Source organism: Anser brachyrhynchus (assembly GCF_964034855.1).
Source record: "Anser brachyrhynchus genome assembly, contig: SCAFFOLD_234, whole genome shotgun sequence".
NCBI classification, from domain to species: Eukaryota; Metazoa; Chordata; class Aves; order Anseriformes; family Anatidae; genus Anser; species Anser brachyrhynchus.
Window position 1 is genome coordinate 60541 of NW_027663966.1, and position 25943 is coordinate 86483.

The 25943-nt window shown below is 42.2% G+C and overlaps 2 protein-coding genes across 2 annotated transcripts; one reads left to right on the forward strand and one right to left on the reverse strand.

Moving 5' to 3' along the window:
* Positions 1–1446: 1446 nt before the first annotated feature.
* On the reverse strand, positions 1447–12732 carry LOC308186571 (ubiquitin carboxyl-terminal hydrolase 42-like). Its single transcript, XM_080608702.1, has 10 exons — positions 10447–12732; positions 9358–9595; positions 8451–8651; positions 7257–7367; positions 6994–7096; positions 6763–6830; positions 6536–6606; positions 5919–6001; positions 4575–4686; positions 1447–4255 (listed from the first exon to the last, which is right to left on the reverse strand). Exons 1-10 carry the CDS (start codon positions 11185–11187, stop codon positions 4016–4018), a joined length of 1968 nt encoding a protein of 655 aa, XP_080464828.1. The 5' UTR covers positions 11188–12732; the 3' UTR covers positions 1447–4015.
* A 3760-nt stretch (positions 12733–16492) lies between these two features.
* Positions 16493–24889, forward strand: LOC308186570 (zinc finger CCCH domain-containing protein 11A-like). The gene is made up of 6 exons (XM_080608701.1): positions 16493–19406; positions 19617–19682; positions 20196–20576; positions 21692–21861; positions 22278–22339; positions 23145–24889. The coding sequence occupies exons 1-6, from the start codon at positions 19211–19213 to the stop codon at positions 23404–23406; spliced, it is 1137 nt and encodes a 378-aa protein (XP_080464827.1). The 5' UTR covers positions 16493–19210; the 3' UTR covers positions 23407–24889.
* The last annotated feature ends 1054 nt before the right edge of the window (positions 24890–25943 follow it).

The following is a 25943-nucleotide window of genomic DNA, read 5'->3' on the forward strand; positions in this document are numbered from 1 at the left end:
GTTGCTTGCTGCTTGGGAGAAAGACCAACCCCCACGCTGCTACAACCTCTAAGAGGGAGTTGTGGAGAACAATAAGGTCTTGTGGAGTAATTGCTTAAAGTGACTAGGAAAATTAAACTAACATTCACATTTTAAAGAAACTGTAGAGCATTGAGGAGGCTTTCAGGGTATGCTATAGCAGCATTACCTGAGTGTTCCCTAGGCTTCCACCCTTACATGTTACCGCACTGGGGGAACCTGGTGTGCTGACTGTAAGGAACAGCACGGAGCATGGATTAGCATGGATTATAACCGCTCTTGCAAGTGACCTTCTTTTAAGCACAACAGTTTAAATGATCAGGTTACAGAGAAAACCCTTTCACTGAAAAATAGATTCAATAAGGACTTGTGGCTTACCAGTTTCGTTTCAAAACCCAAGTTGTTGGGTTTGATGGAAAAATGGTTGGTTTGGATGGTAAAAAGGTCGTCCGTTTTGATGGTAGGTTTAGTCTGAGTATTGAAGGCTTCCATCAGTAAGCTCTGCATCTGAAAGACAAAGGGAAGAAATGTCATTCCCTGTTGTGATACTCAACATGGAACTGTCTGGCTCAGTGGTTTTCTTTCTAAAGAGAGAAGTCACAACCCTGCACATGGCTTGATCTGCTCTCTGACTACAGGGCTGAACTGACTGTTGAAGGCAGCTTCCAAAGCCCTCCCATTAAACTGACTGCATTTCAGTTCCGTGCTAAAATTGGTCAACTGTACAGAATATTAGGACAAAGCTACCTGCTTTGATAGCAAATGGTAGACCTTAGGTAAGTTACATTCATTTGAAGGTTTGACTGGACGGCATCCTTGTTTTACTAGTGATCTTGTGGTCAAGCTGACCAAATCCTAGCCACAGAACAGAAGCGTTCAGAAACTGGCTAGAGAGAGCACTTATTAGAGAGAGCAGGACTTTAACTGCTTTAACGCTGCTCTTTCTCTCACGTATCTGGAATTTCCTTAAATCACAAATTATCACTAGCTATCCTTGTTAATTTATTCAAAGTAACATGAGTCCAGGTGAAAAGGCACACTCTAACAAGTGCTCAGTTGTTCCTAGTCTGCTCCTAGCTTACTTGAGAGGTTCAATACAGTTAAAAATAAATAAATAAATAAATAACCTGCTGAAGTAGCCTTTTTTCAGATTAGATTCCACCATTCAGAAAATCCTGCTTAAGAGACGTTTTTTCTTTTCTTTGAAAGACTGACCTTCCCCCACATGAAACTAATTAGTATCTTCAGGCTTGATGAAATACATGAATTTCTCAATTTACCAAAATTGCTTTGCACAGCCCTCCTATCCTGCTTATGTTTCAAGCAGCGTATCTAAGTGGGGTACTGTTGGGGTGCATCTCTTTCACTCATGTAGCCCAGTGATCCCAATGCCCTGGACTTGTGTAATGTGTGCAAGACATTTACTTTCTCCCTATACTTTTGACTGGTTTAGAATAAGCGAGTTCGCCATCTGCTGGCCAGAGAATTCACCGAAGCCCAAAGAGCATTAGAGCAGACGCATTTTCTTCTGTGCTGTTCCTGATTTATCAGCTAGAAGAGACACTTACAGTTTAGTACAATCAGGATTCTTTTGACATTAGTAGCATAAAAAGTCTATTTTTGCAACACTGGTATTTGAAAGACCTCCGTTCAGTCCCTAATTTTGTTCTTGATAATGGGACAGATTGTATTAATGTTTGCAAGAATGTGTGAACAACCAGCCTCCCCTCCATGTCGTATTTTAAGATTAAAACTTGTGGTCGTCCCTGTCTCAAAATACAGACATGCTTTGCAACAATCGCACTCCCTCTTTAGCTTGAAGGAACTTGTCAGTGCCAGAATCTACTGACTATGGCAATTTACTTCATCATCCAAACCGGGCAGAATTTTTGAAAACCTCTTGCAAGATTTCACTTCTCCAAACATTATGTAGAAGACATTCAGCTGTAAAGCAAGAAGATGAAGTCCTTTGTTTCCTATGCCAGAATGACATTTTCAACACTGAACAGGATTGTCACCAACTGTTAACTGGTTGTTAAGTTGTGGCTAGGTATAAAATGTAGAAAATGTTTAAAAATAAAACTTGCCTATGGATAGTGAACTGTCTTCTTTGGGGAGTACTTCAATTACCTGTAAGAGGAAAACAGATGATTTGGGGGGGTTGTTTGTTTTTAAGAACGGGTGCAGTCTTGCCAGTAATTTAGCTGGTATTTTTCAAAGTGACCACAAGTGAACAACAAGTAGAACAATTGCAGGGCTCCTCAGTTTACAGCATGAGGTCGCTTTTTCCAGGTGAAAAGCGGAGCCATAAGTGGCAGTACACTAAAGCCCTGGCACGTTGAGATCCAAGAGGAGAGCTGTTTGGCCCTCCTTTTCACTCCTGGGAACCACATACCTCAAAACCCACAGACTATGGGATATATCTCAGAGAAATCTTGGGAAAGGAGAGCATGAAGAGCATGTTTGTAAATTTATTTCTCCCTGGGCTTCTTCTGCTTCTCCAAGAAATACTTGTTTGAATATAACTTTGGCAGCAGTACTTATGCTGTTTTGCACCCACCACATTTAAAACTCCTACAAAAAACTGAAAAGTTAGACTGAAAAGCATCTCTTTCCGTTCTACTTTGTAAAGCTGCATGTTTTCCTCATGCAAAACAACAGGGGAATGGAAGCTAGAAAAGGAAATGCTGAATGTAAAACAAAACAGACCAAACCTCAGCCCTCCAGGACAAAAGCCGATAACTAAGTCCTTTCTAACATGCTGATTAGGTTTCAAGAGGATACCGCTTTAAATAAGCGTAATTGTGTGTCCATAGGCAGAAGCTGAATAATGACAGGATGAATATCTATACTTAATTTTTTGTTACTGTCTTCCTGTAGCACACAGGGACTTGTTACGTTTAGGGAAAATGCTAACCTAATGGAGGGTTTAAACCATAAGCTAGTTTGTTATACCAAAATGACTGAGAGAACAAAGCATAAAGTGTTTTCAGATTTCTAGTACACCTTGATTGCTATCCATTAAACTTAAGACAGGTTAAACAAAGCACAGGAAATAGGAGAACTCCTAGTCCCACAACTGGCAAATTGTGCGCACACTTTCCGTTCCTGAGAAAATAATACACAAACCTGAAAAATGCATTTAACTGAGAAATGAAGACATCCCCGTCCTATTGGAAGACTAAGGTGACAGCTCTTGGGCTCAGTGATTTTCGGATAAGCTCCAGTCTTCAACTTGCAGACACCAGTGACAGCTCCTTTTTTCGGATTGAAAGGGAAAATGTTTCAACAACACATTGAAAACATACTTAAGGGACAAGAAACAAAATCAAGACTGCAGTGAGAAGGAAAACAGAAAAACAATACTGGGAAAAAAAAAAAAAAGAGAAAAGAGAAAAGACCTTGGTCTTTGTATCGACCAACGAGATAAGCCTTACACATTTTTAAGTTTATTTTTGACGATTGATTGATGCGTTACCAGATATTAAGTACTATTCAAGAGCAAATATTAACACTAGTAAGAATAAATCCGATCCACCAGCCCTTATTCAAAATACATCAATTTCTAATTTGGAGATAACGTCTCTCTGACAAGGAAGTAGAAAAGCTGTAAATACCGATATAGTTTCCTCTCCCGATGTTCCATATACATACCGACGCTGTTCCTACACCTACACTCTGAGCATAAATTTATGTTGACATGAGTATCGGGTGTTATTTCTCTCTCTGTTTGCCTTGAGAGACTCTCCTCCTGTCCACTGAAAAGTAAACTCAAGATTCCAGATCAGTTAAGACAGTTGCTAGCCCCCCATTCAGAGTTCTGCAGCAGCACTGTTCAGATTTTTCAGCAGTCTCTTTACAAAATGACCACTTATAAGTGTACAAAAACACTTATCACCTAGCTTCTCAGTAGGTACACGTTTGGCCTCTCTTAAGCAGAGAGTCAATCACAGCTTAAGATTTTATACAAGATCCCATTTTCAAGTTTGGGATTATTTCAGAAAATCTTTTTGCCTAGAAACAGTACTACTAGTAACACTTTAACTGGTTTGCCAGCACAACCTTTTACCCTGTTAGAAATGATGTTGACTTCTACCTTCATGTAGCATACATAGTGTCCTGTGCGACAGTTGATTCCATGATGCACCAGCACCGCATATAAGGCATAGAGGAGTGGTTCTCCACTTGATTGAGACATGTAGGCTCGGAGGTCCAAATATTCAGGATATTTTACCTCCTAAAGAGAGACCAAGAAGATAGAAAAATTATATCAGAGTACTTCGCAGACTAGCCAGAGAAAAACATTTCCAAAAAACAGAGACTGGAATTATATGAATATATCTCTTGATTCACTAAAAATAAGTCTTCCCATAAGCAACGTTTAATACTAGAAGTTGCAGACAACTGTTTCCTGATGAATTAGCCTTCTCAGAGGAAAGTTTATGCTTCTTGTCAAGCAGGAACTTTACTGATATTAAGAGAAAAGTGAAAAAAAGAGAAAATGAAAATAAAAGCAGACCATTTCTCTATATTCTTAAGGTATATTCTTAATATACCTTGTTGATCTTTCCACCTGTGAAATCTGCAAATCTTTTCAGTGATATTGTGAGAACGTTGGAAGAACGGTGTACGGTAAATCTCTTGGATGCAGGAACCATCTTTTTACACCTTAAAAACAAGCAGAGACAAGTGTTTGAAAGCATCTTCTTTTTCGCCCCCAAAACAAACTCCTTTTAATGTCTCACGCATGCTTATGCTATTTGAATGATATTTACTTGCATCATATGTTTGGTTTTTTCTTTTCATAAACCCATGCACTGCATGTCACGTTTGTTAATACAGAGAAGAAGGTAAGTTTTACCAACAACTCAGAGCACAGCGGGAACAGGAATCTCTCATGAAAGCGTATTACCAGGGAGTTATAAAATATAAACAAAAAATATTAAAAATGAGTTATATATAAGACTAATAACAGTTATCAGCAATGGAAAAAGTACTGTACATGTGCAAGGCCTTTCCTTTTAAGCTCACAAAAAGACAGAAAATTCTGGCTTTAAGTGTGACTGAACCGATCACACCTCAAAGAGCACATTAAGGAAAGACCATGCAATTCAGATGTGAGGTGCTATTACAGTTCTTTCTCTTCCTCAGACATCAGTTATGAGAATCCTGAATACGCTGCATGTTGCTTTCTAGGATCCGCAGGCCAAGACGAACCTGGGATTAAATTGCTTTAATAACCTATTGGACGCTCTTGATTCGACACCCTAATTTCCTTAGTATCCGACAACAAGAAGTGGATACTGCATTTTTCATTTAGAGGGGTCAGGCATGAATCCTACAGAACTGAGCCGGGCACTCTGTGCTTTTCTGAGGGGATGTTTGACTAACAGCTTGTTTTGCCAAACCATCTTATGCAAATGTTCAATTGTTTCTCACATACGTAGAAACATCTTACATATTGATCAGCACAGAGAGCGCCTGAACTCAATAGGCTTTCCCTGTGCACGGGTTAGGCTTAAGGGAGCTCATTTCAGGCATTAGTCCACATCGACAGGTTTCACAGTTCAAGAGCTGTGCAAGACGCTGTTTAGTGAGCCAGCACAGGCTGCTAACATTCATTACCACGGAGCCAGCTCACATTCCCTGACACTCAATCTAACTTTGTTTCACAGTGAACGCTGGGACCTGCAGGAACCTGCTGCTGCCTTCCACTCCAAATCATTCTCCATAGCTCCTTGCTTCAGCTCACCACTACTACGAAATGAAGCAACAACAACAACAACAACAAAGCTGCGTCTCCTTATTTCTAAATGAAGTTAAAGGATAACTTACGCTCTAAGTCATGTAATATATAAAACTAATATCTAGTATTAAGACATAATTAGTAATGATCTTACTCGCTACATTTATAGCAATTCTCTCCATCCAGCTCTTCAGGTTTCACAAATAGTTCTAGAGCTCTGGTAACAGATGAAACCGCCTAGAGGAGCGAGAAAGAAGAGCGTAAAGTCACTGTAAATTCAAAATTCCAGAGACGCACTAGGAGTTTATAAGAGAACCTGACTAATACATACTTAAGCGATCTACTATGAGCACTGTCAAGAAGGAGGCAGAAAGAGCATGCTCAGCGTTTACCTCACCTGGAAGTCATTCTACTTTGAAACAAATCATTTTCCAGTAACGCAGACAGCATCTATAGTGTGCTTTGTCATCAATACTGGCAACAAATCCAGCAGTCTAACAATTAGATGTATATTGAGGTAGAACAACAAAGAAGTGTGACAGTATTATACTTTGTGCAGCAGTAAAATTCTTTCCCCTTAAACCCAATGCAGACGTGGAGACTATTTACAGGGGTTCCACAGAAGGACAAAGTCCAATCCACTTTCTAACCACCACCAAGCTCTTATATTTTAACATTGTACGTGGTTTGGTTTTTTAAGTTAAACAAGTTTAATTTAGAAAGTTATACATGTACTTAAACATCATGAATTATATTTACAAAACCTCCTACCTTTACATCCAAAGTGATATCAAGAAATGCCTCATACGTATCCGAAACTGCTTTGCAATACAAGCACTTCACTGGAAGCAAAATATAAATGCTTAACAACACGTGAAGGAGACTAACTGTCCACATTCAAGTTGTCGATAGATACTACTTCAGACAAACTACAGACTGCTTTACTACCGACAAAAGACACAGATCAGTTCTAAGGACAGGAATATTTTTAAAAGTACCTCTTGATCTTAGAAATCCTCCAAATATTTGATGAATGGTGGTGGTAGCTTGAGAAGATCTGTCCAATCTGGAAATAAATTATAATCAGACCTCAGAAGATTTAAGGCACACAGTTAACTCTTCAAAGAGTTTTATGAAAACCAAGGATGACCTAGACTTTCAGTTTTGATAGTAAATAAAGGCCTAAAAGGTGCTAGAGAACGTATAAAAGTGAATTTGTTTATGCTTACTTGGTGCTTCCATTCAAGCACACTTCCTGCATAGCATCAACAGTATAGCGCAAGAACTCGTGTGCGTCTTCTTGACTGCCAAAACGGAAATGTTGTCCTATTCCTAAATAAGAAGATGATAGTATTTACCTCATTTAAAAATGAAGTAATTCTCCTGTTTCTAAAATCTCTCTTCTTTATAGTGTTAAAACCATTTATACACATCAAATAATTATTTGAAGATTACAAGATGCTGAAAAAGAAACACATCTGAAGCCACTTACGACTGAGATTATTGATAACACGCGTAGGCTCGATGGCATCAACAGTGCAACGCAGGGCCTGGTTAATGTGAGTCTCCATCGTGCACATCATGCAAAAATCTTGTTCACGACCTGAAGAGTGAAAGAAGAAAGCATCCCAGTCTAGCGAAACAGACATAACTACAAACAAACATATAAGTAACATTTAAACTATAGATACAATATCCACTCTCCTTGTCCCAACAGCCTCCTAACATTTCATTTCACACAACTTTATAGAATAAAAATATCCATTAAGCCTGTATTCAAGTGCATTTTGTGATGAGAAATCTAAAAGACTACTGCAAAGTCACGTTTGTAAAGGCTGACAGGAATGTGAACTCCACAGGTTGCAAAATGTATGAGGAAAGAATATTTGACGTTGATGATACAGCATTAAGAGAATGTGGGTTATTTTCAGCACAGTGCTGTCAGGTGAGCTTCATGATACAGAGCTACGAGTCCTTTGGGAGAAAGGAAAAATTACAGTAATGTATGTAATAGTACTTCTGCCCTCCTTTTTTCAACAGGATTCTTAACTGAAACGATTTCTATATACAGGAAGAAAACAGTTAAATTTCTAGGTATCGATACAAAGATACCAGCCTAAAAAGCATACAGGTTTAGTACAACATTTACTTTATAGTACAACATTTTATTTAGGACAAAATCAGTCTAGATTTTAATTCAGTCCCACAAAAAAATCTAGTCGTGTTCATAACAGCTCATATTGCTTTCTAGGTTTTTTTTTTTTTTTTTTTTTAATTGGTTCAACAACAAACAGACCCTTTATTGTAGTGCATTATGGAACCTCGGCTGTGCAGACTAAAGACCTATGATGCCAACATCCTAAATTTTATTGCCTTTCTAGCAGCAGGAAGCCCAAATAGCCCAAATGCCAAATGTTCATTAAATGCATTACTGTCCAATGCACTTCATTATTCCCATGAAGCAAGAAAAGATCCTTTTAAAAAAACAAACAAACAAACAAACAAAAAAAACACATGGTGCATTAAACGCACTCCATATGCTATTCCGAGCCCGCTGCTAATACAATGCTCAAAGCCAGCTTCTACAGGTAAAATCAGGCAAGTAAGTTTGTCTCACAGAATCACTGCTGTTCTTTCACCTTCACAGCTATCCAACAGATTTAAAATACTGTTAGAAAGTACTCACATGACTGGCTGTGCTCAAGAGAAAGCATGTAATTGGCAAGTGGGGGGGTGTAGGTCAAACACTGTAGAGTAGCATTAAGAAAACACGTGTTGCCAAGATTGTACAGGCCAACTCCAACACTTTGTGTTTCTTGCCAATCCATACGTATCTTCTCAGGTGGAAAAAGAATCCTTTGTGGCGGAGCAATTCCATCATTAACAACTGCAAGAAAGTTATATTTAAAAAGAGATTTTGTTTGTTTGTTTCTAAGAAAGGTATTAAGTATATATAGGTATAGTAAATATATAAAGTATATATAGGCATAGTAAAAATACTATTCTGCGGGAGCACCTAGAGGAACTAGCTACAATCCAAAACAGAAAAACTTATTGCAGACACCTTTAATACCGCCATATTCAAATTGGCTGGTCAACACAACGTTTTGGGAAAAAAAAGTTTAGTCAACCATTTTAATTTTTTCCTTATTATATGCTTTTTTCCTTATTATAACTTCAACCACAAACTTAGACTTGAAATTATATGGTAATAAATGCAAGGACAATGTAAAAACAAATAACTAGGAATGACGGTACCCCTACAAATATCAGATCTTTTCCTGAGCAATCTTAGCATTCAAAAACCTGTGAATAATGGAACCTGTGAATAGCAACAATCAAACACTTTTCTTTGCAAAACAGAAAAGATATGGATGAATCTGTGCATTACAAAATGCTCCCCATATTTCTCTGTCGACTGTAAATATATCAAAATTAATTTCTGTAACGTCAGTCACTTCAGTTGCCTTAGGAGAATCGCTTTGGAAGTCTTTATTCACAGTAGTCCCGTTCTCTATCAGTGCAACAAGTAAGAACTGCACTTTCTACTTTTGTTTTGAAGAAAACAGAGGCAGGATAAAGCGCACACTTACTTAGATCTCTTTGGGCAAAAGGCTTAGATTTTTCAGAGGATCTACAATAAATAGCACCTCCACATCCTTGGGCCACAGAGACTTGGCTTGAATCTTCTGCAGGTGGTATCCGGCCCCAGTTTGCGGTGCGTGACATCGGTTTTTTAGTACTCGGTTTCTTGGATTTGCCAGACCGCCTTGAAGATGGCTTTTTAGACTTTGAAGATTTGGGCTTGTTAACTATGGTCATTGTTCTCATCTGCGGCAGAGACAAATGTTCTGGCTGACGTAAGAATACCAAGAAGCATTCCAAGAAGAAAAGAGTAGTACAAGTCCTGTCACTTAATCTCAAAGAAACGGCCTTGAAGAACTAAATTGCTGGTATGAATGATTTAAAAGGAATCCCCAAACTAAACACACAAAGGAAAAATTTCCATCAAAACTCTATCAGTATTACTTTTAGCTTCTGCAGAACTAGTGGCTGATGCCATTTCTTTCACTTTCGTAGGATTTTAATCCATTACAACTCTGGAGTCTTTTTAATATAAAAATGCAAATGACATTCTCTGAGGGGAATCAGTTATTTATTGCATTTTTGGAGCTTTGCAATTATCTATTAATTATTACCTATTATCTAATAGATAATGGTTGCGATTTATATATAATTGTTGCTCACGCTAGTAATGGAGCACTATTACTTTACTGCCTGCGCTTTTCTGCTTCGTGTGCACAAAGGTACCTGCATTTCGCTGCTACTTTACTTCTGTCTTTCCAGGGCTCACCCTCTACCTCACTGTCTACTGCACCAGTCATGATGGCTTTGTTGTGATTCTATAATGAGCCTAGCTTTTGAATACACTTTTTCTGGGCGTCACTTTGTGATAGCAAGTTAATTTGTGAGGGCTTATCACCTATGACCTGCTTCTCAGTAGGTACACGTTTGGCCTCTGTTAAGCAGAGAGTCAATCACAGCTTAAGATTTTGTCCAAGATGCCATTCACGAAACTGAGTTTAACCTTGACAGAACTGAGTTTAACCTTTAAACCTGAAGCTCCGTTAAAGAATAAAGCAGCACCCAAGCCAGGAAATAGAAGTTAATCGTCACTTTACCCTGAAACGCACGTAAAGCCAGTGAGCTATTCTGTGCTGGCAGGATTGCTGCCGGGATGGCCGACGAGGCGGCGGGCACAGGGGGCCACAGGTCCTGCTCCCCGGGGCCACAGGTCCTGTCACAGGGGGCTGCCGGGGGTCTCCAGGCGCCGGGAACAGCGGCAACAGCGGGGACAGAGGGGACAGCAGCGACAGCAGCCGCCACCTCAGCCGAGGCCGTCTCCACAACTGCCACAACGGCCTCGGAACGCCGCCCAACTCGGAGCTCCAGCGTGACGCCTTTTCAACCTGGCCGCGGTGCTCACGGCTAAAAGCAGAGCGTTTCCTCCGGCGTGTCTTTACTGTCGGTGCCGGACCGGCCCTCACCCCGAGCTCTCCCTGCTGGGAGGGCTTTGCGGTTGGGGTTTCCCTCCCGCCGCCGCCGCGGGCAGGCCCCGCGCGCAAGCTGTCCGCGCTGGGGAGCGGCATGTCGCCCGCGGCGAGAGCCAGAGGGCGCGACACGAAAAAGCCCCGACACGAAAAAGCCCCGACTTGCGGGCGAGGCGGCGGGGAGACAGCTCTGAGGGAGCGGCCGCTTCGCCCCGCCGTCCTCCTCCCCTCCCGGGCCGCCCCGCCGAGACCCGTGCGCCTCAGGTGCTGCCCTGAGAGGGTGCTCAGGCACTGGGACAGCTGCCCAGGGCAATGGTCATGGCACCGAGCCTGACGGGGGTCCAGAAGTGTTTGAACAATGCTCTCAGACATAGGCTCTGCTTTTGGGGTGGTCCTGTGTGGAGCCAGGAGTTGGACTCGCTCATTATTGTGAGCCCTTTCCACCTTGGGATGTTCTCTGATTCTAGGTCAGCAATCCATTATCTGATGAGAGGTGTGGAGTCATTCGAAGGGAAGAGAGACCAAAACACTTCTGGTTTCCAGAAGCGGGTATTTGGTAACCAAACCGATGATTCCTTTTCTTCTAGAGCAAGTAGCAGCAGGGATCCGCTTTACAATAGGCTGGCAACAAGGAAACAAAGAATTGCAAACAAGACGTAGGACTTGAGCAGCAGCTTGTATACATGCATCAACTTATAAATGAGCACACAGCTGAGCGATAATGCAAAAATTGGACAAACTAAGTGAAGACGTTAACTGTAAATTTTATAGGTACACACTTTACTATGACGTAAGAACTGGGCAAGACCTTTCAGGGAAAAGAGTTGTTGGCATGTAATTTGAAGTAAGCTTCAAATCCCAGAGGATGATTTTGTTGGAACTTTATTCAGCTGAAAACGTGGAAGCCTTGTTTCTGCTTGTGTTAGTTACAGCTCCAGTTTACTTTGGTTGGGAGGGAAGGCATTCCAGGCTAACGTGCTGTACCTGTTCCTTCAGCTCATTGTCCATAAACGGAGGAGCAAATGAAATTCTTTGAATCTCCATTAAACGCAGCACTACAAAGTGGAGTAGAGGGCGATCTAGCACTTAATTTTTCTGTAAGCAGAAAACCCAACAGAATCTCCACAACAGTTTTCAAATCTTGTCCTGCAGTAAATGACCAGCTGAGTGAAGCTTGCATTTAGAGTATGTGCTCCTACATTAGATGGAAATAGCTTTTCCTCTTCAGAAGTGCAACTGAGTGGTGAACTGGCAGCTACGTAGGGAACTAGTTGTGCCAAAGGGTTTGTGTTGAACGCACAGAAAAATATGCAGGTCCCAACAGTAAAGGATTGTCTGTAGGCATCACACTGAGTACAGATGTTATCCGCAGGTTCGTGCCCAGTGCACCGCGCCAATTATTCACCCAGAGTTGGAATGCACACCAAGGTCTTTTAATTACATAATTAATTACAGAACTCTGCAGAGTCAGGTACTTGGCTATCTTTCGCGAAGCAAGCACACCTCTGACTCGAATCACTGTCATTCATACACAGGAAATTTGTGAAAACTCTCTCTTTGGCTCCTTTTGATTGGTTATTACAGCTCACCTAACTTATCTCTACTGAGCTTGCGCATTACAGAGGAACACCGGGGGGGAGGGGGTACAGGAGGAGGGGGACACACACCGAATCCCACATTAGCAAGGATTAGCATTTTGACAGGTGTGATTTCTAATGTGTTAACCCTTAATGACCCTTAATGAGCAAAAGGTTACTATAGGTCAGTCTGGAGCTGGTTTTCTCCTTCTTGTTTTTTCCCTTTTATCCCTTCTCTTCCTTGCTTCTCCTTGTGGAGTAATTGCCTTAAATGACTAGGCATTATAAGCACCCCTCCATCCCAAAAGCTACCCGCCTCCAAGGTGCAACCACCCCTCACTGAGCACATCCTCTGAATTTCTCGGAGCCTGTACCTTTAAACGCAAGCGAGGTAATTTCTACCAATCACAACCAAGATACGCATGACTGGAGTCACTCAAGCTCCACCTAAAAGATAGAAAATAATATCAATTGGCTTAAGAGAAAGGGAATGTTGGGGGAGATACTGTCACGAAGGATACCTTCTGACATCAGTCGACAGGCTGAGCCTCTCATCCCCCCCCCCCCCCCCCCCGCCCACTGGGATGCTGCGAGGTAAGATCTGAACGCTTGGTTATACCAGGCGTCTCCACGGAAACTTAGAAATCTCTAGCGTCTTTATGCTTTTTAACGTCTTAATACCTAGGCCGTGTACCTGTGCATTTCATGCATGCTAGCTTGCTTTTGCAGACAGTGAATTTATCACTGGCAATCCAAAGGACCTGTGTATCTGTTGCCGTAATAAACTGCACTTAATTGCATTGTTCCTGGCCGTGACAGTTCTCCTTGAACGCGACTAGAGCGAGGGCGTGCTGCGTTGGTGGTGGATCCGTGGCCGTGATAGTTCAGTACCCTGAAGCCGACCGCACCCGTAACGGTCAATCGGCTACACCCCTTAATGCGACACTACTAAAGGAAGAAGATGACAGGGCTTGCACGCATCGCATTAGGCTTTGCATGTGAAAACACCCCCAAATAATTTCACATGCATTTAACGTTTTTAAAGGGAAAAAACCAGGAAGGTGTAGTCCTTCTGTAAGCTACAGCTCTTGATAGTTAAGGCATCAGCATTCATTCCTTTGCTTGACAACAAACTATGAACATACAGAAGAGTTAAATATTTTCATTGCATTCTTAAAGGCGATTTTTCAGACTTGTGCTTCAGTTGTTGGAGTTGAAGAAATCGGTAGACGCCCTTACTTTTACGTTAAGACCAAAATCTTTATCTAAGATTGTGTTATCTAACACAACTATACTCCCACCCCCACATGCTTTTTGGAACTTCTGAAAGATCTTTCTGCAGTCCCACTCTGATGGTCTTTCAGTAACATACAAACTGCCGTGGCAGATTCTGTTACGGTGCTTTTCTATTGACAGTGTGCATAACACTCAAGGTAAAGCCCCTCATTTTGCAGTGGGGACATAAAGTGTTTCTTTGGACGCTGCTGCTTCTGTTAGTACTCATTTTTTCAGAAACTTGTTGAACCTGAGCTGTGCCTACCGCACCAACGAATGCTTTCATGACACAGTATTTTGTCAAAGCAGTTTTGCTTCTTGGAGCTACAGAAGCAGCTCTGGCTACATGATAGGGAACTGTGCTGCACTGGCAAAAACAGACTTACTTACAGACTTAACACCACTTGCTAACTTGATCTATTTCAAATCTCATTTTAACTTTAAAGAGCAATCAGTTTTGCGGTTCCTGTCTTACTAAGTTGCCTTGTTTTGCATGGAAGGTCAGCCTGTGAATGTTTTGCTTTATTGCATGCTTCAAAAAAAGGCTGAGAGGAAGAGACTGGAGGAACCTTTTCTATTCTATAGACTTTCCCCCACGAATGTGGAATTGCAGGCTACTTGGATGAATGTTCGAATGTAAGGGAGCAAGCCTCAGCCAAAGGAGGTAGAATCCTTGCTTAAGAGGAAGTATCAGTGTGGGGACATCTTTGCTTAATGGGAGCCATTTAAACTCTTCATAGAAACTCAATAAGCTCTACATCTTATATTTGGAAAGCAGTATGGTTACGCAGCTGCTAACCTAATGACTTGAGTCTTCTGCTCTGCAACTTCAAATTTTGTTTTCAAGCAGTGCATACATCAGTTTAGGCTTTGGACAAGGAGATTTGTAATGCAAATAGTGATAAACCAGAATCAGTGCTACTGACGAGCGTAATGGTGAAATGCAGCAAATCAAGTGTTCCTGGAGAACTGTGAGATTACAAAACCAATAAGCCATGAAGCACTTTTTTTTTTTTTTTTAATCAATTCTTATATGCTGAAATAACACCTTCAAGAAAATCTGTTTATCCAGCCAGGCGACGGTGTCTACCTGTAAGCACAAAGGAAATGCCTTGAGAGTTCGTTTGCTGTATTTGAAGTTCTTATACCCTGCAGAAATAATTATTTAGAGTAACATGTAACTGAGGAGATCGTAGCAGGAAGTATATTATTTCTAGCATTAAATTGCTGCCCCGTTGCCAGTGCAATCTAGGGAGAGAACTGTATATAATAGTTAAACTCCCCTGGACTGACTTACATTATAAAATATTCTGACAAAGTAAGCTCTAAATCACTTGACATTTTGAAGAGTTTTAAACGGGTACAAAACCGAAGCTTTATAAACCAAGCAGCATTTATAATGCTTCATATATAAAAACAATGCCTATTTTTAAGATTTGTTACATATCTATGTAGATACGCTTGCTGGAAAAGCCAGGTCTGTTGTAGACCAAATGCTGCAGATTAAGACTTGTGGCTTACCAGTTTCATTTCTGTATTTTCTTGGAAAAAGTTTTGAGTTAGAGTTTAAATATAAAATGTAAATACTGTACAGATATATATTGAAATAAGTATTTCTTGGTGTACACAGGTGATATGCATGACAAATACTCTGTATCGATCATTGTTAAAAACGTAATGTTCTGTGTAAATCCACTGCGTATTAATCTTTTCATTTATCATCAAGAGCTGTTACTTAAGCCTGGACATTCTCAAAAACAAAGTGTGAAACTATATACCATTGTGTAGCTCCTCCTTTATCAAGAGTACATGCAAGATAATTGCTCCTTTTTTCCCTTTCCAGAGGATGATTCGATTTTATAGCATGGATTATAACCGCTCTTGCAAGTGACCTTCTTTTAAGCACAACAGTTTAAATGATCAGGTTACAGAGAAAACCCTTTCACTGAAAAATAGATTCAATAAAGACTTGTGGCTTACCAGTTTCATTTCAAAACCCAAGTTGTTGGGTTTGATGGAAAAATGGTTGGTTTGGACGGTAAAAAGGTCGTCGGTTTTGATGGTAGGTTTAGTCTGAGTATTGAAGGCTTCCATCAGTAAGCTCTGCATCTGAAAGACAAAGGGAAGAAATGTCATTCCCTGTTGTGATACTCAACATGGAACTGTCTGGCTCAGTGGTTTTCTTTCTAAAGAGAGAAGTCACAACCCTGCACATGGCTTGATCTGCTCTCTGACTACAGGGCTGAACTGACTGTTGAAGGCAGCTTCCAAAGCCCTCCCATTAAACTGACTGCATTTCAGTTCCGTGCTAAAATTGGTCAACTGTACAGAATATTAGGACAAAGCTACCTGCTTTGATAGCAAACGGTAGACCTTAGGTAAGTTACATTCATTTGAAGGTTTGACTGGACGGCATCCTTGTTTTACTAGTGATCTTGTGGTCAAGCGGACCAAATCCTAGCCACAGAACAGAAGCATTCAGAAACTGGCTAGAGAGAGCACTTAGGAATGCAGGAATTTAACTGCTTTAACGCTGCTCTTTCTCTCACGTATCTGGATTTTCCTTAAATCACAAATTATCACTAGCTATCCTTGTTAATTTATTCAAAGTAACATGAGTCCAGGTGAAAAGGCACACTCTAACAAGTGCTCAGTTGTTCCTAGTCTGCTCCTAGCTTACTTGAGAGGTTCAATACAGTTAAAAATAAATAAATAAATAAATAACCTGCTGAAGTAGCCTGAAGTAGTGGAAAACTCGGAAAATGTCCCAAGCCCTACACACCCTCCAGTTGTAATCAATGCTGCAGATGATGATAAAGATGATGATGGTGAGCATGGTTTGGTTCTTGGAAGGAATTTGTGCTGTAAATGATTGTGTAAGTCTTTGGTTCTTGGAAGGAATTTGTGCTGTAAATCAATGTATAAATCACAGATGACCTGAGGTCTGACTAGCGATAGGGCAGGCAGTCTGGTCAGGTCACTGGTGGCTTTGTCTGGCAGTCAGTGGACAGAACCTGAAATGTTGGAGGAAAGCTTAGAACCACTCTTGGCTTTAGTTGGTCTGTTGTGTAAAGCTCTATGTGAAACTAGGAAGGAAATTCCTTTTTTTTTGTCTGAAGAGTAATATGTTGTGTAGTAGTTAAAGCTGCAGAGAGAATCTAGAGTCCTAGATGTTTTGTCCTAGGGTAGTCTACTTACGAGTTCATCAGGTCAGTGTAGCTGTATTAAAAAAAAAAAAAAAAAAAAAAAAAGCTTTTTTATAGGAACCATGGACTGAAGTGTCATTGCATGAGCTACATAATCACGAACAATCTGGCCTATGCATAACTGAATAGATTTTTCCCCTTCAGACCAGCTTTCTGCGGAAGGAGAAGAAACTAAAACTCCCGTCCAGCAACCAGCTGAGGAAGGCCAAAATGGATTACGGATGATTTCCACTCGGAAAGCCAGTGCTACTACTGCTAAACAAGGTATTCCAGCACCTGTAGTAGGATAAATCGGAAGGAGAACTTGACAATTAACTCAAAAGCAATGTGGCGTAAAAACACAACAGAATGTAGGGGTGCTGAATGGACTCGGTTATTTCCATGATCTCATTTCTCCCTGATACCATCATGTGCCCATTGGGTCAGAAAGTTGAACTCCTTTTCTTTCCTTTTGGAGAACAAAACAGGGTCACAGCATGGAGTTTAAATGGCTGCACGTGCAGCCTGGCAACCACTGTTGAAAGCCATATCTAACGATAGAGGGATCTAATATCACGTAAATGGATTAAAATTAAAACTACAGTTTTTACCCTGAAGGGTGAAAGGAGGGGCAAAATGCCATTGATTCTATGGTTGTTTCACTTGTGAGGAGTGTTGACAGGCTTTATTCTAAATACTTCTGAAAGTTCCTGAGCACTAAGAAGCCTGAGGATCTGTGGTCCTCAGTGAGTGCCTCTAAGCCTTAGTCTCATTAACTGTTTTCTGTTTTCAGAGGACGGTCTGAATTTTGGAATAAAAACACTTGAAGAAATCAAATTGCAGAAAATGAAGGAAAAAACTAAGAGACACGGTGGTGAGTTAATATTCCCTACTTTCTTACCCTCTTCACCTTCATCCTGTGTGATGATTTTTCTTTCAAAAAAAAATTCTTCCAGTAATACCGGGTAGCTGGCTATGCTTTGGTGAATCCAACTATTTGCCAAAGAAGTGAAATTTGATTGGCTTCAGAATGGCAGGTGATGGTGGCTGGGAGCTGCTTGAGGGATAGACTTCCATGTTTAGCTGGGGGCATCGAGCAACCTGATTCTCAGCCAGCTGGTATTCTAGATGGGAATTCCAAGGGCAACCAGAGGCAAATTAGTCACCTCTCTTATTTGCATGCTCTGGTCACTGTATGTTTGACAGTAATGAATAATTAAAGTTTTTTGTTCTTCGTGATAGTTTTTTCTGTTTGGTAAACTTCCTTATGTTTTGCTTGCTCTGAGCAGAAGGTCCTTCAAGATCTTCTCTTCCTCCCGTCGATTCTATGATTTTTCCTGCTCCGGAAAAGGAAAATGTCCGGACAGTGGTGAGAACTGTGACACTGTCTACAGAGGAAGGTAATAATTAATGCTTTTGTTTTGATTTCATTACTCCTCAACTGGAAGGTTAAGCAAGAAGGAAGGCAATTCACCCCTGTTAGCCTCCTGGTGCTGCCGCCTTCTGTTCAAAACATGCTTTTATGCTGAAAGTCCCTGGTTGTACTGGAAAGCTTTGGTGCTCAGGTTAAGTGCAGTAGCAGGAGAAAGAAAAAAATGTGTCAGTATGCAAATAGGGGGATAACTGAAAAACAGGAGAGTAACGAGAAGAAAGAGCTCTAGAGGACAGTGCTATGTAAGAAGCAATTTCTGAAGCTTTAAAGAGGCTGACAGTGGCACGTGTGGACAGTAGTGCGATAGGAGTCTGTGTATAAATTATATTGTTTAGAGTTGTGCAAATTCCTTTGAAAGGGAAAGAAGTGAAGAAGTACTTTTACTCATAGACATTCACCTTAGAAAGGAATATTTCTCAGCATTGGTACCTAATAATATTCTGCTTGCTTATGCAGCTCTGTTCTGCACAAAGTATAGCTGTCAAGCAGACTCAGATTCATTCTCGACTACATTCAGCTGGAATTTGAGGCAAACACTGAGACTATGGATACTTTTTCTAAGTTAATTATAGTTGTAATATGAGTTTGTGTGGTTTAGCTGTCAAAACAGTGTCTTGCTGGGTTTTTTTGGACATGGGCTAACAGTATACTATTTCTATTGGCTACTGGTCTCTATGAAATAGAAAAATTTTACTTTTGTTTTAGGGGAGGAACCTGTGGTTCGACTAGATCTTGCTGAGAAACAAGGAAAACGGAAAGCCTCCATGGGTAAGAACTTTTTATGAGCTGTTATTTAGGTGCCGCCTTCTCTATATGACTGCATCGAAGAGTATTTTTGACGTGTGAGAGGAAAATGCGTTGCAGTGGAGATCTGTGTTGACTGCAGAAATGGCAAAAAAACCATTTAGCAGCTGAAAGGCAATTTTATGAAAATATGCTTGAAAAATAGAAGCTTGTGGTTGACTGTTCTCAAATCTTCCTGCAAAGAAATGTTCTTAAAATATTCCTTGTTTTCTCTGTCTGAAGCTGATGTAAGCGCCCTTCCCGTGAAGCGCAGCCTTGCTGAAAGGCTGGGGAAGAAGGTGGAGGTTCCGGGAAATGCTGACAAAGCACCAAAGAGAGGTACAGCTACTAAACAGGCATCTGGATGTGATTCACGGGTTTTGTATTTAGGCTCTCTGTTTGTCCTTTTCCTGCGATGTTTCTTTTTGCATGTTGGCTGAGGTCTTAATCACCGGGATTCAAAGTTACCTTTCCTGCCTTGTTTTCGAATGTGAACACAAAGTTGACGTTTATGCAGCCTCCCTAATTTGGTCTTTTTCTGTTTTGCAGTTCAAGTTCCCAAGTCTGTGAAGGAGAGACTAGGATTACCTTCTCAACGGACTAGTACTGCGAAAGGTAACAACTGGCTATTAAATATACTTTCTCCTTCTTCCTTTCCGTGAACTTAGACCGTTTTCATACAGCCCTAAAAAGGAATTCAAATGAAAACAAAGAACTGGTTCCCCTTGCTCGAGTGCTGAAGCTCTTCTGACAGCCACTATCAGAAATCTGCCTCTAGGTGTGTGTTTATTTTCCGCTTGTGCCTTGTCAAGGTTTTAAGCTGCTTCTGTGAACCATCATATACAATTAGAATAGAGCCACTGCCGGGAGCAGGAATTTGAAATGCAGTCTGAAAAAGTAATCAAGTAAACTAGCATTTCTGTGTAGCAACTCTCTCTGGATAGGGCTGGTCTTCAAAATACAACAAGTGGCTCAGAGGAGGAGGAGAATGTTAGGCTATTGTCCTAAGATGGGTTATTGGGAACGCTCAGGCTTAGTTTTCCTTAGTACTGTGACAAATTTTGGAGACTTAAACTATTGTTGGACTCTCTTTAAATGCTGGTGCTTCTCATTTCTTGATGATGACAGGGAAGGCTGCTAAGCCAAAGGGAGAGATCCATGTGAAAACACTGGAGGAAATCCATCGTGAGAGAGCTCTTCGAGAAAGTCAAGCCAAAGCCCAGGCTGAATGGCATGGTAAAACCAAAGATCCCAGCGCAGGGGCAAAAATTGAGGGTGAGCCCAAGAAGCAGAGTGTGCTCACTCTTTCCGGGCCCAGCAAAGTGCAGTCGAAGGAGCCGGCAGGTAAAGCCAAGCCAGAAGGAGAAGTGCGTGTTAAAACCCTGGAAGAAATAAAGCGCGAGAAAGCTCTGCGGATGCAGCAGAGTGGAGGAAATGTGCCAGCTCCCCCAGCACAACCTGGACCTGCCCCAGCCGGGCAGAAATCGTTATGGAACACAAAGCTATCAGGTAATAAGATGCTTTAATACCTGCCCCGGTGAGGTGCTTCCCATATTGAGCAAGTTCCATTTGCTCAGGATCTGCTTTGCTTTTTCCTTCAATGCGGAGGATAAAAGAGTTTAAAGCTACAAAGTTCAAAGGCAAAGAAGGGCCAGAACGTGCAACCATGTCTGTTTTCGTTAATTACGTGACGGTATTCTGTATTTCCCACTAGAAAATTAACACATTGAGGGGCTTTTTAGTCTAATTTTGGTATTCTGTTTTTTTCTGCCATCTGTTTATGGTATGAAGTCCTCCCTGTGTTGAGTTCAAGTTCACCTTCCTCTTTGGCATGTGTTGCTTAGCTTGACACGTGTATGTGTTTGTAAAGCATGCATCAGCATCTTAATGTGGGGGGCCAGTTTCTGTCAAAAATGACAGAGGATCAAAGGCCTCGTTGTTAAGATTATATCAACTTTGTAAAATGAGATTGTGTGAGGGAGATAAGGAGGGCTTAAAGGCTGCATGCACTGCACATTGTAGCCTTTCTCTCTGTCTCACGGGACACGAGGAAATAAACACACAAAGAAAACAAGTACCCAGCTTTCTTTCGTTTCTTCTCCTGCCAGCCAGACGTTAGGTCAGGAATGGGAGACTAGAATATGACTCTACAAATTTGGATTTTGTAGAACAACTTAATAAATTTTGTGGGACATCACTGCAGGGGAGAGGAAGCTGGTACAACAGTTGCATACACTCTCTTGTCTTACTATACCTGCTGCTTTTCCTTTCCTAGAGGGAGCAAGACTTTAAATACAAAAGCTGTCAACATTTGTGAATCTTACTAGACTTCATACAACGTCTTAGAGTATTGCTTGCACTTGGGATCGCTCTGTGTCTGAGTTTCCCTCGTCCTGGATTATGATTTACTGTAGCCATTCACTTTCTTTGTTCCTTTGTATGGATTGTTGGTAGACGGAGTTTACTATGTGGAAGATATTGCTGAGAATCCAGGCAATGGCAGTGTAATTCTGCTGGCCAAATACAGTTAACTGTGTAGAAGGGCCGTGGAAATGAGGAAGAGAACGTGGATTTTTCATGAGGCAGAGCAAGACTGTATCAGTTCTCTCTTCCTTTTACTCTAGCCAACTTTAACATGTTTGCGAAGCCTTGGGATGGGAAAGTCGCTTCCCCCAAGAAGAAGGCACTGAAACGTAAGGCACCTGGCAGTTTTCCCTCTGCTGTAGCAGCTGTGAAACCACGGACTGCCTCCGATGCAGACACAATGGGACCTCCAGCCAAAAAAGCAGCTATGGTAAGGACAGGGGCTAATGCAGAAATGGATCCCTTGTAAAATTTATACCCTCCTCTAGGAGAAAAGATGGAAAACTCAAATGTTCTACAGGCCTTCTGTTTCCTTTTAAATCCAGTAGCTGCCTACAGAATTCTTGTAGTACCCTTCCATATTTATTAGATTAATGGCACTATTTACTTAGTCCTCTGTGATTCTGTGATTTCTCTGGTGTGGAGGATTTTGTCCATTAATGCTGTGTTCTTAAAAGACACAAGATCATTAGTAACCTCCAAGTGAATATTAACTTTCTTCAGGAGCACCTTGGTTTTGTATTTTGGCTAAGGTTCCGCAATGCCAGAGGAGAAGCAGCATGGAGGAAAAAGCTAGTAAGGAATCTTTTACCCATGAGTCCTAAACACTGTTTTGCTGCTTTCTAGGCTGTTCCAGCCACGCTGGAGCACGTCCCAGCCACCAGACTTGAAGAAAATCCCCAAAACAGGTGATGACCACAACTTGTTCTTTTTCTCAATCGGTGTATATCCCCAGTGAAACATAAGTTCTGTCACAGGTGGGGAAAAAAGGAGGGTTCTGAGATAATTAAAGCCCAAATCCATCAGAGGATAAGTCACTTATTTATCTTATAAGATAAATAAGTCACGTGAAATGACTTCCTAGCAGCTAGCAGGAATGCTTAATTAGACTTACTTTCTTTAAATGCTGCAAGTCGGTACAGCTTTCCAGTGACTTCTTGCTCTGTCTGAATACCTAAATGAGGATGAGGTGAAGTTCTTCTACTTCCTCGTGAGGTGATAAATGATGAGTAGTGTCCTCTGCCTTTTGGTCCTCAAGAATGCCACCCGAACAAACATACAAGGTGACAAGAGTGCAGGGAGAGCAGAGGGAAGTGATGGCTGCAGATCAGCTTCCTGTAGTGGGGAGCAAACTCTGCTGAGTGTGCCGTGGGAAAAATGACTAACTTAGTAAACAGATATTTGCAGATGGAGACTTCTTAACATTTTTACAGGAAAATTAAGCAAGGTGGCAAAGTGCCTCTTGCTACAAAAATTGAACCATCTCTGCTAGACTCCGGGTGCTCTGGCTTCACAGAGAAACCCCCAAACTGAAAAATGTACCTGCTAATATATTGGGCTCTAAATGTAGCCCTGGGTTAATTGAATAACAATCCCTGGGTAAGATTGAAGTGCAGGAGGGGTTGGCTACGGTTTTAAGAGCCGGTTTGCAGAAAAGGGATTTCCCGTTAAGAAATGGCATATACTGATTGTTCTCTTCCTTGCTCTGCCAAGACCTGAAGCACATCTTGGAAGCCAGGCAGAATCCGTGGAGCCAATGGAGTTCTCAAGCTCGACTTCAGCTTCTTCCCAGCTAGAAGAAGCAAGGACACGCCGGCTGAGTTCCACAGGCAACGCGCCCGTATCTGTAGACGAGGATTTAGAGATGCTACTTTGGGAACTCTCAGACGGCATACTGGAAGCCGAGCTCGACTTGGACCCAGGGAAGGATGAGGATGACCTCCTCCTTGAGCTTTCCAAGATGATTGATGATTGAACTGCATAGTCCTATGGTATATTAAAAAAAAAAAAAAAAAAAAAAACAACAACAAAAAAAAACTCTTCTTCTTGTTGGATACCCTGAGGTGATCCTTTTTCTAACTGAGGCTTTGCAATGAGACTTAAAGCACAGTTGGAACTGGTAGAAATTGGCAGGATCTGCACTCAGTTGTCCTAAGTTTTCCTGCTGGTCAGAGTTAAGGTCTTGTGCATGGTTCCGTAACTATAGGTGGCTACCTTTGATATCAAGAGGACAAAGCACTTGTTTCTTTTGGCACAGAAAGATGTCCATCGGCACGCTGTGGTGGCTGTGAATTGACGTAGTGATGGAGCGATGCTCTGAAGGCTTAAACGGAAAGCTTCTTCCTTCCGCCCCCCCTTGGCACAGCTCGATGTTGGGCACATTGTGAAGCCTGGGTGTTCTGATTTCTCGGACAGTTGATACCCAAATCCCGGAGTTACTATGTCAACTCTTGACTTTTATTTGTGTATGCCATTGTTTTGACTGTAATCTTTTCAGATGATGAAGCTGTAGGGGCGGGAGGGAGCAAAATAATTATTCTAGCATTGTGGACCAAACATGCTGCCAGGAGTGGTGGTGGTGGGGTCAGCCCACCCGGCCTTACTTTCAATTATCAGGGATGATAAAATGGTGTGAAAAGCAGCAGCTCTGCGATACGGCTACGCTACCCCCACTCCCTTCTCTTGTGCTGTACCAAAGTTCCCCCAAGCTTTGGTTGGTGCTTTTTGCTGGTGACAGTAGGACTCCAGGGCGAGTAGTCGGGACTCTCCTGCAGTAACTGGGTCAATTAAGGGTTGGTTTAAGTGCCTCCTGGTTTTTAAAATTGCTCCCCTGAGCTGCTGGCTCTGCTGCCTGCTACAGCAAATGTTCGGGTGCCATCAGCGTCGCACTTGGGCGTGGGCACTGACCCTGCGGAGGAGAGCTGAGACTCGCGTGTATTGTGTACCCTGCCGCCAGTGATCGTTTTCCCCTAGCAGATCTATTTTGAATCATTTCCCTAAATTTTAGAGGAACTTTAGGCTCTTTGTGCTATGATTTGTGAAGCTGTAGGGGCCCTCAGGCATTTGCTGCTGGCAGAGGAAAACCGCTTGTCGAATTTGTTGTAAATACTTTCTGTTTGGACAACAACGCCTGTGTGTGTGTGTGTGTGTGTGTGTGTGTGCGTGCTTTGACGACCCCCTGCGACGCCCCAGCTCCGCGAGGGAAGCTTTGAAGCGGCTCTGGGAAAACCTCTGCGGAAGAAACCGCTGCTAGTGACTTGCGGAAAAGGGACTCCACAATCAGTGAGATTGTAAAGTAGGTATGTTTATTCAGCGCTGGGCAGCACGGGAGGTCGTGGGCATGAAGATTGATGACTCTTCCTCGTCACCGCTAGTTGACCTCTTGTCTTTGCACAGACTCAGTTGCTCCTTGGCTCTTGTCCATCTGCAGGACCAGTTTCTCCCAGTTTCTTAAGACAGGCTCACTCTCTTATCAGGAGACTGACCTTGGTAAGGGGCCCAAGGCTTCTTGCTTTAGTTAATTGGCACAATGCACCATAGTTAGCAAAGACGCTAAGTAGCATCCTAGTTTAACGCTGTCAGCGCTCTATCTCTACTTGATAAGATTCTCCTAACTCCCTCTCTCACTGGAGCCCACGCAGCCCTCCGTCCTGCCGAAGGACTTCACGGGGACTTCTGCCGGCTCCGGGTGCCCGCACACACACAGAAATGGCTTTGAGAGAAAACAATCAGGAGGAGGAGAGCTCAGAGACTGCGGCCGGCTTCGGCCACCTTCCCCTCGCTTTCCCTCTCCGTGTTCAAACCGAGCACTGTTCTGCCGTCAACCTTCGCTGCCTCTGCCCGCGGCGCTGGGCTTTCGCGTGTGCCATTGCTCCTCTACATATTTTATCCTTCCTTTTGTAAGGAATGGTCCAGCAATTCGTGTCACTAAGGGATTTGAAGGGTTAACATCGAGGCCCGGGTCTAGGTGATAAGAGAACAAAGGGGTTTTTAGGGAAAAGTGCTGACTACTGCAGGGGATGTTGCTAGAGTTTCTGAAATCCGGCGCAGAGGCTCCCAAACGAGGAGGAAGGGGGAGCTGAAGGACAATTGAAGGACAAAAGCCTGAGAGGAAGACAACCAGCATTCAGCCCGAGCAAGCCCCGAGAGACCACCAGAGACTGGTACGCAGGCGCCCCTGGGAGGGGTTTCGGATTCCGGAAACCAATTCTAATAACCCTGCCTCTTCTCGAAGTAGTAATGAATATGTATTAGCCTGGGAGCATCAAAACCAGCCGCCTTACGTAACAGACGTGCGTCCTGGGGGAGCAGAGACTCCCGGCGCACCCAGCGCTGCTTGCTTGCCTCTATTCGTTTAATAAATTGTAAACTTTGATTGTAATCCTATTTGGATTTATAACAGCCATTTATAACACTTTTTATATTTGTATTTTATTTAAGGCTGTCTTGCCCCCCTCCCCCCCCAGCCTCGCTGCTCGCCAATAAAGCTGGCGCAGGGGCTAAGGGATTTGA

What these genes read in the sequence shown, in the direction of transcription:
- LOC308186571 (XM_080608702.1), bottom strand. Translation starts at nt 11,187, where the DNA reads ATGTCTGAGAGCATTGTTCAAACACTTCTGGACCCCCGTCAGGCTCGG. An exon ending in TGTTATCAATAATCTCAGTC is followed by an intron (nt 7,097 to 7,256) that starts GTAAGTGGCTTC and finishes CTTCTTATTTAG; the next exon opens with GAATAGGACAACATTTCCGT. An exon ending in TGCTTGAATGGAAGCACCAA is followed by an intron (nt 6,831 to 6,993) that starts GTAAGCATAAAC and finishes ATTTATTTCCAG; the next exon opens with ATTGGACAGATCTTCTCAAG.
- LOC308186570 (XM_080608701.1), top strand. Translation starts at nt 19,211, where the DNA reads ATGAAAATATGCTTGAAAAATAGAAGCTTGTGGTTGACTGTTCTCAAA. An exon ending in ACGGACTAGTACTGCGAAAG is followed by an intron (nt 19,683 to 20,195) that starts GTAACAACTGGC and finishes TGATGATGACAG; the next exon opens with GGAAGGCTGCTAAGCCAAAG. An exon ending in ATGGAACACAAAGCTATCAG is followed by an intron (nt 20,577 to 21,691) that starts GTAATAAGATGC and finishes CTTTTACTCTAG; the next exon opens with CCAACTTTAACATGTTTGCG.